This window comes from Hyaena hyaena, unplaced genomic scaffold (genome assembly GCF_003009895.1).
Source record: "Hyaena hyaena isolate Hyena2069 unplaced genomic scaffold, ASM300989v1 scaffold_14, whole genome shotgun sequence".
NCBI classification, from domain to species: Eukaryota; Metazoa; Chordata; class Mammalia; order Carnivora; family Hyaenidae; genus Hyaena; species Hyaena hyaena.
In genome coordinates this window covers 5,358,457-5,373,990 of record NW_024080646.1, presented here as the reverse complement: position 1 = coordinate 5,373,990, position 15,534 = coordinate 5,358,457, and the positions used below count along the sequence as shown (strand labels likewise).

Sequence of the window (15,534 nt, the reverse complement as noted above, 5' to 3'; positions counted from 1 at the left end):
CTGAGGGCTGTGAGCTAAAGTATATGGATTACTATAGTAAAATTAAAACTTCATGCAGAACAGAAACCTGGAGCAGTAACCAAACCCGTTCACATTTGCAGTAAGATGCAGGAGCTAGTGCTTGACAGGGTTGCAGGGGACTGGTTTTCAAAGACCATCTTCTGCCTCTCTCCTCCTGTATCCTCCTTCCCAACCCTTCCCCCAGAGCTGTCACCTGTGGGAGGGTTCCACGGTAGCCCGATCAGCAGGGCCAGAAAGTGAACATGAATGGGAATCACCCAGCATTAGGACAGCTCATGATTTGTGGGTTTCAGCCCTTTGTTGGGTTCTGTGCTGACAGCTCGGAGCCTGGTGCCTGTTTCGGACTCTGTGTCTCCCTCTCTCTCGGACCCTCCCCTGCTTGCTCTCTGTCTCTCTCTGTCTCAAAAATAAACAAACATTTAAAATACATAAACATTAAAAACAATTTTTTCTTTTTTCTTCCTTTGAAAGTTGCCTTAAACTTTTTGATCTTACAAATTTTATTAATAATAACAATAAATATCCTCTATTGGACACTCACCATGTGCCTGCCACTGTCTGAGCACTTACTTTAAAAAAAAACGTTTTTTAATGTTCAAAAAAAATTTTTTTAATGTTTATTTTTGAGAGAGAGGGAGAGAATATGAGCAGGGGAGGGGCAGAGAAAGAAGGGGACAGAGGATCTGAAGTGAGATGTGCACAGAGCTCGATCTGGAGCTCCAACCCATGGATCATGAGATCATCACCGGAGCCAAAGTCAGATGCTTAACCAACCTAGCCACCCAGGCATCCTTCACTGCCTGAGCACTTTAAACGCACCATCTGGAATTCTTGCAATAACCTGGGATCCCAAGGGCAGTGCCTGCAAGTGTGAAGTAGTAAGGGGCAGTATGGATTCAAACCTAGGGTTACTAGCTGTCAAACTTGACCACATATTGGAGCCACCTAAGCAGTTTTAAACGCCATGATGGGTGTCTAGGTACTAAAGGAGATTGTGGGGGTGGTGACCTAAGCATGGGATTTCTTTTTACAAACTTTCCCAGGTGATTCTCATATGCAGCAGACACTGGGAATCTTGCTCAGTGCATCCTTAAAATCTCTTAGGCTGTCAGTGTCTTAAAACCCCATAACTAAAACTGTAAGGGAGAATTTAGATCACCCAAAATTAAATAAGTGTTTAAGGCAATTTGGGAGGCTGGGGTGGGAGACCAGTTGATCTCATAATGTGGGAGTTTGTGGACCAGATGCGTAGAGGGGAATGCTAGAGCCAGTGAGGGCATGCATCCCTCCCAGCATGGACCTGAAGGGATAATTCTGGGCGCCTCTGCCCTGGAATATGACAGGTCATCTTTCAGAAGGGCCTTTCTCCTCCCAACTGGAGTTCATGTTTCATTAAACCTCTCATTTCTGACACCTGGGAGGGAGGCTGGGAGGCAAGTCAGCCAGCCTCCTCTGCATACTTTCTTTCTTCTCATCCTAGACCATGGTGAAAGCAGTGGAGTCAGCCAGTCAGAGGGAGAGCCCTGGCCTGACATCGAGAGCTTCAGTAAAATACCCTTTGACGTCAGCGTGCATGATCCCAAGTACAGTTTGATGAGCCTGGTATATACTGAGAAGCTGGCAGGGGTCAAACAAGGTCAGTGCCAGCAGAGCCAGGCGCACCTCCTCTGAAGGGTCAAGAGCACCCAAATCAGGGCAGGAAGCCTGGGGCAGTTTAATCTTTGAGCACAACTTAAAGTAATTCTCTCTGATTTCCTCTTGCACACATGTGTATCACCTTTTACTTTTCATACCTGACTTTCAGGGCATAAATTATAGGCTCCTTGGAAGAGCCCTGCAGGGAGTGGGGGACTTTCTTCAAAGGAGTAGGGGCTTCATGCACACCATGGCCATGTTTTCTTGCCACTTTATACACAGAAGCACTAAAGGATTCCAAAGTTGAGGAGCCCAGGAAGCGAGGAACCGTGTCCATGATGCTGACCAAATATGCAGCCTACAACACCTTCCACCACTGTGAGCAATGTCACCAGTACATGGACTGTACCTCTGCCTCCCAGGTGTGACCCTGTCTTTGCCTGTTACCTAGCATGGGTTTGTGTGCACGGAATGAAAAATATGTCTCCTAGTTACAGGCTCTAGACAGAGAGTACTTGATTTATGAGATGGAGCCACTCATCTGTGAGCAAAATGTGTGAAGCCATTAATTAAAATTACTTTGGGTTTATTGAGATTATGGGTGGGAGGTGGGAGAGAAAGAAACTTGAGTTTTAGTGTCTGAAGTCACTTCATCAAAATGCTTACATGTGTCATGTTTAGGTTACCTGAGATGTTATTTGTGATCCTGAAAAGCTGGATATTATAGTATATTTGGTAAAAGGGTCTTTTCACCTCCCTTTGGGTTGTTGACAAAGAGTGGTGCTCTTTTTTAAAATGTTTTTTTAAGTTTATTTATTTTGAGAGGGGGTAGTGGACAGGGCAGAGAGAATCCTAAGCAGCCTCCTCACTATCAGCACAGAGCCCAACGTGGGGCTCAAAATCATGAACCCATGAGATCTTGACCGTTCAACCTGAGCCAAAGTCAGACACGTAAAGGACTCAGCCACTCAGGTGTGCCCTTACCTCTAACATGTGGGGTGTGCCCTTCGAGCTGTGAATAGGTCTGCTGATTTGTACTGACTGAGTCATATTCCTATTCTAGTGTGGGGTGGTTTTGATCACAAGGCATACAAAGGGGTCAATATTTTATCTTTTATTTAGAGAGAAGTGAGAGGAACTCAGAAGGTGAGCCAATACCCCACTATCTTTGCTTCTTTTTGGCCAGAGCATCTATAAACACACAAGGTGTGACTACTGTCACAGAGCAAGTGACAGTAGTCCAGGGCTTTGTGTGAGGGAGTTCTCAATTGCTTTCTCCCACTTTAGCTTCTTGATTTTTATGACTTAGCTCTGAATACCTAGAACAACTCTTCCTTTAGGACATGCTGATTGGACTTCACCCAAACTTCTCTTGAGGACCAGGTCTTCACCCTTTTCCCACAGGGGCTAGAAATGATATACTGAAAAACTGGACTGGTCATTCTGCTCTTGGAGCACAAGTTACCATTTGTGTCCCATTTGTTTTCTTGGTGTTAACTGAAAACTTTTGGTGGGCTAGTTTGTCAACCACTCGTGATACTTTACAGCATATAGAAGATTCAATCCCTGGTCTACAAATCATAAGCTTTTAGATAACTTATTAAAAATCCTCTGTTCATATCGTTAGTTTCTGTGATTATAGTACTCACTAACTAGTATACTACAATGCTTGTGAAGCAGAATGAACCAGAATTTGAGGGAAGAATTATATACTATTTTCCTAGGAAATATAATATTTAGGTTAAAAATCTTAGGAAATCTAACTGGACTCCAGTAGCTGCTGAAAATTGATGCTATCCTTTCAATAAGCCAAATACTGTCTGCATTGCAAAGCACATAAATTATGTAATTATTCACTGAGCTGGGTTACTGAGAAAGCATGTGAACTTTATAATACTTTTTTTTTTTTTTTAAAGTAAGCTCTATCCCCAACGTGGAGCTTGAACTCCTGGTCCTACAATCAAGAGTCACATGCTCTACCGACTGAGCCAGCCAGGCATCCCAACTTTCTGGCAATTTTAAAAATGAGTTACATTTATATTTGGCTTCAGTGAGCCAGATGGTCTCTTCTGGAAGCCAGAGTCCTAGGCTAAATGACTGTTGAAACTTCTTCAGGTTCCACTGTAGCCAGGAAGGATGGGACCACAGAGGCATTTTAATGATGTTGGCCCTAATATTTTACTTAGAAAAATGATATTCATTTAGCCTGATGCACATAGATGGAAGTGATTCTCCCCCTATAACTGGGCACCTTTGAAAATGTTTAGAGGGGCACCTGAGTGGCCCAGCTGGTTAAGTGTCCAACTTCGTCTCAGGTCATGATCTCACAGTTGTGGGTTCGAGCCCCTCATCGGGCTCTGTGCTGACAGCTAGCTAAGAGTGTGGAGCCTGCTTCGGATGCTGTGTCTCCCTCTCTCTCTGACCCTCCCCTGCTCACACTATCTCTCTCTCTCTCAGAAATAAATAAAAATAAAACATTAAAAAAAAGTTTAGAGAGCAGGAATATTTAATATTTAATGCATAAGACTGAGCAATACTGGTTCTAAGAACATGAGGAATGCAAAAGACAGTGTCAAGCAACAGAAACTTCACCCACAGAAAGGCTGTATAGGGGCCAGAGGCTTGGCTCTCACGTCAGTGGCAGCTACTGAAAGATGAAATGTTTGCCTTTCCAACTCTTTCAACGTTTCAGGGACAGCCAAGTCTGGTGTATGAGTGTATGTATGAGTTCAGGTTAGTTCATCTCTCTTAAAAACATTAACAAGTGGACTAGAATTTTGCAAACCATGAGCTTACATCCCCTTCCTTCTTTCTTTACAAATCTAGATGTCTGACTCCACCCTTCATGCATTCACATTCTCTTCCTCTATGCTGGGAGAAGAGGTACAGCTCTATTTCATCATTCCCAAATCCAAAGAGAGTCATTTTGTCTTCAGCAAGCAGGGCAAACACCTGGAGAGCATGCGGCTGCCCCTGGTTTCAGACAAGGTGGGTGACAGTGTCTGGATGCCAACACTGCTTTCAGATTGACAGGCCCGAGGTGCTAAATCAGGTTCTCTAAACTTCTTAAATCTAAGGGTTTTAACTTCCCTTTTTGGTCTCTGGTTCTTTTCTTTTCTTTTTTTCCCCCCCTTTTCAGCAGAATTTGAATGCAGTCAAGAGCCCTATTTTCACTCCTTCCAGTGGTCGCCATGAGCATGGACTTCTAAACCTTTTTCACGCCATGGAGGGCATCAGCCACCTGCATCTTCTGGTGGTCAAAGAATATGAGATGCCACTGTACCGCAAGTACTGGCCCAACCACATCATGCTGGTGCTTCCTGGCATGTTCAATAATGCAGGCGTGGGTAAGGGGCCCCCTGGGACGCAAAGAGGGCTGAAAGATAAAGTGAGCTCCATTGCCTGGACATGAAACGTTCAAAGGTTCCCCAGCTTCTGGAAAGAGTCCGGCCCCTATGACCAAAGGATTTTTGATTCTTCTTTAAATTTAAATTGTCTTTTTCCTCCAACTGCTGTTTTGCAGTTTTTAACTTCTGAGGGCTTGTGACTAAAAAAGTCACTGGTATATTGAGCGCCCCAGAAAGGGTTTGGGATTCTTCCCAGTGTGGTCTGGGCCCGCTGCAGCAGAAACAAAACAGCAAGGATGGTCTGAGGAAAGGGGGAGCTAGTTCCCTGTGGTCTAGAGGGATCTGGAGGTGTCCCCAAGCCATTGTTAATCATTTTTAAAGGCACATGGCAAGTTCTAAGGGGTTCTGTCCAACCGGAAATTGGAAGTATCATTACTGCCTATGGCAGTCATCTTAAAAGTGCCTGGAAAAGTCTCGCTTGCTTTCCCATGGAGTTTAAAAGCAATGGTCTGATTTATTAAAGGGGCATTCCTTGTTGAGTGTGGAACAGAGCTGTTGGGGGGCAGGAGACCTCCAATTGGATTCAGAGCTGTGTGTCTGCTCATTTCTTGCATGGTAGTTGTTCACCATTTTCCCCAATCAACTCCTGTGGGTGTCAGACTCTTTGCAGTCTCAGAAGGGCTGAAGTTCAAAAGCTGCTAATTGACACATTAAAGGGAAGTAGGAACATCCAGTCCAGAACTAGAGTGAATACAGATGAGACCTGAGTAGTTTCCCTAACTGCACTCCTCCTCTGCAGGGTCTCGTTTTCCCTTCTTTTCCCCTTCAGCCTGTTTCTCCCTCTGCTGATCTGACCTTCCTTCTCCCTTCCTCCTTAGAGCTTTCCTCTTCTTGTTCTCCCTTCCATTCCTTTTTGTGTCCTTAAATATGGGATTACAATATTTTCAAAAACTTGTTTGTTTTGAATACAATTTTATTTTCCATGTTTATCACTTTCTATCAAGTGAATTAAGGCCTTTACATATTTTTGGTTTTGTCCTCTCCAAAACCACCCATCCTCAAACTAGCTAAACATTTTTTATAGGAGTGTGACCCTCAAATTACCCCCTTCTATGCCTTACCAATCTATAGGTGACTTTCCTCATCCCAGATCTGATGAATTAGCTTAGTTACAGTTTTGCCACTTTTGCAGTAATTTGAGGAGAAGCTAACATATATGCAAATGAAATAAATGCAGATTATTCTTTATTTGTTAAAAAAACATAAAATTCACCATCTTAGCCATTTATTTTTAAGTGTACATTCCAATAGTGTTCAGTATATTCATATTGTTTTGCAACTAACCTCCAGAACTCTTTTCATCTTGCAAAACTGAAACTCCATACCACTGAAGATGAACTGCTTATCTCCCTCTTTCCCTGGCAACCACCATTCTACTTTCTGTCTCTGTGTGACTACTGTAGGTACTTCACGTAAGTTTAATCATACAGTATTTAACCTTTTGTGTCTAGCTTAGCACAGTGTTCTTAAGGGTCATCTGTGTTGTGCATGTGTCAGAATTTCCTTCCCTTTTAAGGCTGAGTAATATTCTGTTGTATGTATACACATTTTCTGTTCATAAAGACGCTTGAACTGCTCTCTACCTTTTGGCTCTTGTGAGTAATGCTGCTATGACCATAGATGTACAAATGTCTCTCCAAGAACCCTGATTTCAATTCTTTCGAGTTATTTACTCACAAGTGGAATTACTGAATCATATGGTAATTCTATTTTTAATTTTCTGAGGAATTGACAAATGGTTTTCCATAATAGCTATACCATTTTACATTCTTAGCAATAGTGTAAAATGTTGCTTCACATCATCACCAATACTTATTTTCTGGGTTTTGTTTGTTTTGAGTTTTGGGAGATTTTTTGTTTGCTTGTTTTTTGATAGTAGCTATCCTAACGGGTAGGAGATGGTATCTTACGGTGATTTGACTTGCATTCGCCTAATGATTAATGATGTTGAGCATCTTGTGTGCTTGTTGGCCATTTTTATATCTACTTGAGACAATCTATTCAAGTCCTTTTCCTATTTTTAAATTAGTTTTTTTGTTGTTGTTGACTTGTAGGAGTTCTTTATGTATTCTGGATACTAACCCCCTACTAATGATTTCTAAATGTTTTCTCCCATTTCATGGGTTGCTTTTCACTGTTAATTGTATCCTTTACACAGAAATTTTAAATTTTGATGCAGTCTAATTTATTTTTTCCTATTATTGACTGTCCTTTTGGTATCCTATCCAAGAAATAATTGTTACATCCAATAGCAAGCTATTTTTGCCTGTTTTCTTCTTCTTAATTTTTTTCCTTATACTTTTTTAAAAATTTACATCCAAGCTAGTTAGCATATAGTACTAACTGTAGTGCAATACTGATTTCAGAAGATTCCAGTGATTCATCCCCTATGTATAATACTCAGTGCTCATCCCAGCAAGTGTCTTCCTTAAGCCCCTTACCCATTTCATCCATCCCCCCACTCAACCCTTCCAGCAAACCTCAAGTATGTTCTCTATAGAGTTTCTTGTTTTTTCAAGAGTCTCTTATGTTTTGTCCCCCTCCCTATCTTTATATTATTTTTGCTTCCCTTCCCTTATGTTCATCTGTTTTGTATCTTAAACTCCACATAAGAGTGAAATCATATTTGTCTTTTGACTAATTCACTTAGCATAATACACTCTAGTTCCATCCACGTTGTTGCACATGGCAAGATTTCATTCACACACACACGCGCACACACATCTTCTTGATCCATTCATCCATTGATGGACATTTGGGCTCTTTCCGTAGTTTGGCTATTGTTGATAATGCTGCTGTAAACATCGGGGTGCATGTGCCCCTTCAAAACTGCACACCTGTATCCCTTGGATAAATACCTAGTAGTGCAATTGCTGGGTCATAGGGTAGTTCTATTTTTAATTTTTTGAGAAACTTCCATACTGTTTTCCAGAGTGGCTGCACCAGTTTGCATTCCCACCAGCGGTGCAAAAGGGTTCCTCTTTCTTTGCATCCTTGCCAACATGTATTGTTGCCTGAGTTGTTAATTTTATCCATTCTGACTGGCGTGGGGTGGTATCTCATTGTGGTTTTGATTTGTATTTCCCTGCTGATAGTGATGTTGAGCATTTTTTCATGTGTTTGTTAGCCACCTGGATGTCTTCTTTGGAAAAGTGTCTGTTCATGTCTTTTGCCCTTTTCTTCACTGGATTATTTGTTTTTTGGGTATTGGAGTTTGATAAAGTTTTTCATAGATATTGGGTACTAACCCTTTATCTGATATGTCACTTGCAAATATCTTCTCCCATTCCATTGGTTGCTGATTTTAGTTTTGCTGATTGCCGGTTTTCTTCTAAGAGTTTTATAGTTTTAGCTCCTGCATTTACATCTTTTTTTTTTTTAAATATATTTTTATTTATTTCTAGGAGAGAGAGAGACAGCATGAGCAGAGGAGGGTCAGAGAGAGAGGGAGACACAGACTCTGAAATAGGCTCCAGGCTCCGAGCTGGCAGTCAGCACAGAGCCCGATGCGGGGCTCGAACCCGCGAACCGCGAGATCATGACCTAAGGGAAAGTCGGACGCTTAACCGACTAAGCCACCCAGGCGCCCCCTGCATTTACATCTTTGATCCATGTTAGTTTTATGTAGTGTAAGGTAAAGATCCAACTTCATTTTTTGCATGTGAATATCCAGTTTTTTCAATACCAGCTGTTGAAAAGACTGTCCTTTTTCCATTCAATGGCCTTGGCACCTTTATCAAAAATCATTTGAGGGGCTGGGGCGCCTGGGTGGCTTAGTCGGTTAAGCGTCCGACTTTCGCTTAGGTCATGATCTCGCGGTTCGTGGGTTCGAGCCCCGCATCGGGCTCTGTGCTGACTGCCAGCTCAGAGCCTGGAGCCTATTTCAGTCTGTGTCTCCCTCTCTCTCTGACCTTCCCCTGCTCATGCTGTCTCTCTCTCTCCTAGAAATAAATAAAATATTAAAAAAAAAAAAAGAAAAAAAAATCATTTGAGGGGCACCTAGGTGGCTCAATCGGTTGAATGTCCGACTTCGGCTCAGGTCATGATCCCATGAATTGTGGGTTCAAGCCCCACCTTGGGCTCTTGGCTAACAGCTAGCTCAGAGCCCGGAGCTGCTTCAGATTCTGTGTCTCCCTCTCTCTTTGACCCTCCCTTGCTCATGCTGTCTGTCTCTGTCTCTCTGTCTCTCTCTCTCCCTCTCTCTCAGAAATAAATTTTTAAAAAAACATTAAAAAAAATCATTTGACCATAGACCCTTAGGGCTGGAACAGAAGCACAGGGCATGGTGTTGGGCTCTGTATTCTTATCCCATTGGTCTATATTTCTGTCTTTATGCCACTACCACTTTGTTGTAATTACTGTTGTTTTGTAGTTAGTTTCGAAATCAGCCAACTGTAGTCTTCTTTTTTCAAAGTTGTTTTGGCTGTTGAAGGTCAGCTGAGATTCCATATGAATTTAAGGATTTTTTTTTTCTGCACCAAAAAGATATCATTAAGATTTTGATAGGGATTGCATTAAATCTGCAGATCACTTTGGGTAATATTGACATCTCAACAATATCACATCTTCCAATCCATGAACACAGATGTCTTTCCATTTACTTGTGTCATCTTTACTTTCTTTCAGCAAATGTTGTGTGCTTTTTCATGTATAAGTCTTTTGCGTGCTTGGTTAAACATTTATTCCAAAGTATTTCATTCTTTTTGATGCCATTGTACGTGGAATTTTTTTCTTAATTTCCCTTTTAGATTATTGTGTTTAGAGACAACAGATTTTTTGAGTTTTGTATCTGCAACTTTGCTGAATTCACTTATTTCTGTGTGTGTGTAATCTTTATGGTTTTCTACATTTAAGGTCATGTTGCCTACAAAGAGACAATTTTACTTCTTCCTTTCCAACCTGAGTGCCTTTTATTTCTTCTTCTGGCCTAATTGCTCTGGCTAGGATTTCTAGTACTATATTAAATGAAGTGGTAAAGGTGGGCATCCTTGTCTTGTTCTTGATCTTAGAGGAAAAGCTTTCAGTCTTTTACCATTACAGTGTTAACTGTGGGCTTTTCATATATGGTCCTTACTACATTGAGAACACAAAGTATTACATACATGTTCTTGGAAGGTAGATTTTCCTAAATCACTAGCAATACCTTTGTTCCACTCAAAACTATTTTTCTCATTCCTTCATAGGCTTAATAGCTTTTTAAGCCTCTTCATTTCATTACCTACATTTTGTCTCATTTTCGGGTGTGAAAATTTGTCTAATAAAGTTTGTCTAATATGTCATCTTTTCTTAAAAATTTTTTAATTCTAATTCCAGTGTAGTTAACATATGGTATTATATTTGTTTCAGGTGTACAATATAGTGAGTCAACAATTCCATACATTACTCAGTGCTTATCATGATAAGTGTACTCTTAATCTCCTTTACCTTTTCTCCCTTTCCCCCCTCCCACCTCCCTTGTTCTCTATAGTTAAGAGTCTATGTTACGGTTTATTTTTTTTTTTCTTCCTTCCTTCATTTGTTTCTTAAATTCCACATATAAGTGAAATCATGGTATTTGTCTTTCTCTGACTGGCTTATTTCATTTAGCATTATTTACAGTAGCTCAGTTATGGAAACAACCTAAGTGTCCATCAATAGATGAAAAGATGAAGATGTGGCTTATATACACAGTGGAATATTATTCAGTCATAAAAAGAAGAAATCTTGCCATTTGCAACCACATGGATGGATCTGAGGAACAGCATCTTAGTAATCGCTGTTACTGAGTACTTACCACATGTTAGGCACTGTCTTGAGCACCACACAACAATCTTGTGATATGGACATTCCCATTGCCTTCTTACAGGTAGAGAAGCCAAGACATAGGAGAGTTAACTTTTTCACTGTCCCACAGCTAGAAAGTTGTGGTATCAGGATTTAAATGTAGGCAGCTTGGCTCCAGTCTTTTACTAGACCATATTGCCTCTTGCAAATCAAACAAAAAACTCTAGGGAAAGGATGCCAGTCTTCAGAATCTTCTTCAAAGAAGACATTGCTGTCAATCTCCTAAAGGTACCTTTAGGATAAACCAGGGGATACATTAGTCCAAGTTATTTCAAACTTGGCTACTCCCTAATGCAGGACATGTGAGTGGCTGCTTCCAAGACAAAGCAGGTCTCATTGTGGCTACTAACCAGTAGTGTTTCCTCTGTGTGGTATCCTTTGTCCCATCAGGGAAACTGGATTCTTATGCTACCTCAGTGTACTTCATGAATCATCTGCATCATCAAAGACCGCTCTGGTTTGTGGCTCCTTATCAGACCTAAAGTGAATCTCTGGTGATGGGCTCTGGAAATTGGCATTTTAAAGAGACTCCTTCGGTGATTCTTATTTTCCACTCATTTGAGAACCACTGCTCTGAACAATTGGTTGACCCTCCCACCCCACATGGCCACCATGTGACTAGGCATGCCTATGGAGAGAATGTGAGCTGTCTGTGGGGTTTGGGTCCAGTGAAGGATGTACAGCTGTGGCTATGTTGCCTTCCAGGTGCTGCCAGGTTTCTCATTAAGGAGCTGTCCTATCACAATCTGGAACTGGAGAGAAACCGCCTGGAAGAACTGGGAGTTAAACGCCAGTGTGTCTGGCCTTTCATCGTTGTGATGGATGACTCGTGTGTTCTATGGAACATTCACAGTGTTCAGGATCAGACCAGGTAGTAGTATTTGCCAAGCAGTTCTAGGAGAGAATGGCCTAACGCTATGACGGAGAGGCTTTCCTTGGCTTGTTATATATGGAACTAAATGAGAGAGGGGCAGCTTTCCAGAGCAAAACAATTATCCAGAAGACAACTCTCACTAGCACTTTTTTTTTTTTTTAATTTAGATATTCACCATGCCATTAAATTTCAGGACTATTTCTGCATCATGGCTTTGGTTTGCCATAAAGTCTTTTGAAAGGTGCTATGATTTAGAAGGTCCCACTAGCTTCTGAATCTCACCTGCTTTTTAATCCCAGCTCTGTTTGGGATGAAAAGGGAAAGTTATTTCATACCTTTGTCTCAATTCCATCACCTATAAAATTAGGGCTGGGCGAAAATCAGTAGCTCTTCACCTGATGAAGGGGCTCCATGAGGACGAGGGGATGCTAAATCTGGAGAAGTCCTATGCAGTAAACAGTCCCTAAATACCAGTAGCATCCCCACCTCTCGGCCCTTCCTTCCAGCTCATATACTGTATCTGTTTCCACCGTGAATATGAAGCCAATGACACTCTCCAGTACTCCTTTATTATACCAGAATTACAATACTGGGAAGTATACCTGTGTGCTTCTAACCTCTGGCTCCATCTCTTTGGTAACTCCTTATTCATTATTCATTTTGAGTTGGGCTGGTTTTTTTTTCTCTCCCTTAAAGTGGTAATAAGCCCCACCCCCAAAAGGCCGCTTTTTTCAGTTAGCAGTGGCAGGCAGCGTGAAAACTAGGCTTGACATCCTTTTCCATTCCAGGCTAACATAAAGTAAGCCATCTAATTATATCCTTTACAGATATTAATAGTGTATAGTAGTGTTAGCCCTTCAAAAATGATCCTTCGGTAATATTTATTGCTCTCTTCTATAAACTAACTTTACATTTCATAGCCAGCCCATGGAAGCAGGAGTTTCCAGTAAGAATGTGTCCTTGAAGAGTGTCTTGCAGCATATTGAAGCAACACCAAAAATCATCCACTACGCAATCCTGGGCATACAGAAATGGAGCAGCAAGCTGACTTCTCAGAGCCTGAAAGCCCCATTCTCTAGGTGCCATGTGCATGACTTCATCCTCCTTAACACAGACTTGACTCAGAATGTGCAGTATGACTTCAACAGGTAAGTCAGGCCTCCTGTCCTGGCATCTGATTGCTTTTGCCCTACTCTGACCCCTATAATGTGTTTGTCCTCTGTCTTTGAAAACCTAAGAATCTCTTTTTATGGATGGGCTGGCGGGGGGATGGGGGGGCAGAAGAGAAAGGGGATCACAAACCCCAAAGCCCCACCCTTCATCATCCTTCAAACTGACCCAGACTCTTAAATAATAATTACAACATGAAATACTTGGAGAACATATTTTAGCTATCCCATTATTCAACAAGAACTAAAAGAGGGACAAAAACTATTACATCAGTACAAATCAGTGCGGGTGGATCCTTAACCCATTTAAGGTGAACTCTTCCATCCTCAGAACTCAGAAGTTAATCCCTTCCTGTAAACGTTACTAAGATCCAGAGATCTGTAGGGAAATGCTACCAGGTGGGAATGAGCAGACTAGCCCTGGTCTTGCCTCTTGAAATGACCACATCCTGGAAAACCCAATATGGCCAAATGAGGAATGTCAGGAATGATAAAGTCCTTCTACGTCATCCCTCAATCTATAGCTATTAGAATAGTCTGTAGCTATTTCATGTCTGTGTTTTAAATTTGGCAGATGATGGTTCATCCTGTTGGCAGCCAGGATTGTTAAACTGGGAGCACCTCTGCATTTCTCTCCCTCAAGAGTATGTAAAATGTGCAGTCAGTCCTGATTCAGTTCAGGAATACCTAAGGCCTTGTGGAAGGTCTGGGGCCAAAGTCCTCTCGCGTCGTCCTTCTTTTAACTCTGGCCTGTGAGCTCCCTGAAATGAGCAGCATTAAGAGGGTCAGCTCCATGAGAAAGCAAAGTTGATTCTGAGTCTGTCTCCTAACAGACTTTATGTATATATAATTCATGTGGCTGGGATGTGGGGGCGCCTGGGTGGTTCTGTAGGTTTAGTGTCTGACTCTTGATTTCAGCTCAGGTCATGATCCCAAGGTCGTGAGATCGAGCCCCGCGTCAGGCTCTGTACTGAGCGTGGAGCCTGCTTGAGATTCTCTCTCCCTCTGCCCCCTTAAGTGCTCACCTGCAATGTTCTTGTTCTCTCTCCTTCCCTCTCAAAACAAAACGCAAACGTGGCTGGGATGTGACAGGTAGTCAGAGACCTATTATTTTGATTATGATTTAGGTATTTCTGTGAAGATGTTGATTTTAACCTGAGAACAAACAGTAGTGGCCTGCTCATCTGTCGCTTTAATAACTTCAGTCTCATGAAGAAACATGTTCAGGTTGGAGGGCAAAGGGACTTTATCATTAAACCAAAGATCATGGTAAGTTTGCAAGCTTGATTCTACTGTTGTGTTATTAGGCACTGGCATTAAGTACTTGCCACTTGACTGGAAAGTGAGCTAGCACAAGGGAGTCAGTTCTTAATACCAAATATACAGTCCTCCTTACTGAGGATTCATCTAAAGCAAAATAAAAGATTTGAAAATTCAACAGATTTACCTTTCTTTAGATTTAACGCTTAACAATTCCATCAAATCTTGTTTCAAACTTAACATCTACCTTTAAAAACTGGCAAAATTAACATTTTTACATTCTTTGATATAAGGAATGTAAATTAAGATGCTTGTCTGATCCTTTGCCAGATTTTTTTTTTTTTTTTTTAAATAAGACCAATCAACATCTATTGAGGGTGAATTCCGTGGACCTACCCTTTTCTGTTTAAGAGATTTACTGGTACCTGGGGCGCCTGGGTGGCGTATTCGGTTAAGCGTCCGACTTTCGCTTGGGTCATGATCTCGCGGCTCGTGGGTTCGAGCCCCGCGTCGGGCTCTGTGCTGACTGCCAGCTCAGAGCCTGGAGCCTGTTTCAGTCTGTGACTCCCTCTCTCTCTGACCCTCCCCTGCTCACGCTGTCTCTCTCCTAGAAATAAATAAAAAATATTTAAAAAAAAAAGAGATTTACTGGTACCTACTCTTTATAACGTGAAGCTTAGAAACCTATTTGCTTTTATTTTTGCATTTGGTGGGATGGGACTTAACCCGTCCATGCCCAGCAGCACTGTGAAAGGCTTCCTGTTGGTCCTCACAATGTTGCTAAAAGCAGTAACTGTCAAAGAAGCTTACGTTTCCATTTTCTCCTGCCCTTGCTGTGTGTTAAGTGAGACCCGACCTATTCCCAAGGGGGAAAAAGTTGTCCAGAACCCAAGAGTGACAAACTAACCTCTGAGCCTAGTATTTGTCACTGTGCTACTACTATTTGGGGGCCGTTAGTATGCAATGCTGTTTTTCCTTGCCTGTTTCATCCAGTGACAGACATATTTCCCATATTAATCTTGGCTCTGATTTCAGGTGTCAGAGAGCTTAGCACCCATCTTGCCCCTTCAGTATGTCTGTGCTCCTGACAGTGAACACACACTACTGGCAGCCCCTGCGCAGTTTCTCCTGGAGAAGTTCCTTCAGCACGCTTCCTACAAACTCTTCCCCAAAGCCATCCACAACTTCAAGAGTCCTGTGTTGGCCATTGATTGCTACCTTAACATTGGACCAGAGGTAAAGGGAAGAGGGCTTCTACAGTGCTTTTACCCATTTCCATCCATTTCTTTCCCATTTTAGCTCCCATTTGAAAGCTTAAATGGAGACAGAAAAAAAAAAAGGAGCC

General features: G+C 41.8%; 1 protein-coding gene across 5 annotated transcripts in view; it reads left to right on the top strand.

The window, feature by feature from the left end:
* GREB1L (GREB1 like retinoic acid receptor coactivator) overlaps positions 1-15,534 on the top strand; it is a 278,552-nt gene that overhangs the window by 256,520 nt on the left and 6,498 nt on the right. For 3 of the 5 annotated variants that reach the window (XM_039218028.1, XM_039218040.1, XM_039218018.1), the window contains 8 exons: positions 1,502-1,657; positions 1,939-2,078; positions 4,483-4,644; positions 4,796-5,003; positions 11,592-11,757; positions 12,681-12,908; positions 14,057-14,198; positions 15,225-15,425. In XM_039218028.1, coding sequence (XP_039073959.1) covers positions 1,502-1,657; positions 1,939-2,078; positions 4,483-4,644; positions 4,796-5,003; positions 11,592-11,757; positions 12,681-12,908; positions 14,057-14,198; positions 15,225-15,425 — 1,403 coding nt within the window. The remainder of the gene's footprint in view (positions 1-1,501; positions 1,658-1,938; positions 2,079-4,482; positions 4,645-4,795; positions 5,004-11,591; positions 11,758-12,680; positions 12,909-14,056; positions 14,199-15,224; positions 15,426-15,534) is intronic. The other 2 variants (XM_039218050.1, XM_039218034.1) reach the window with 1 other exon arrangement.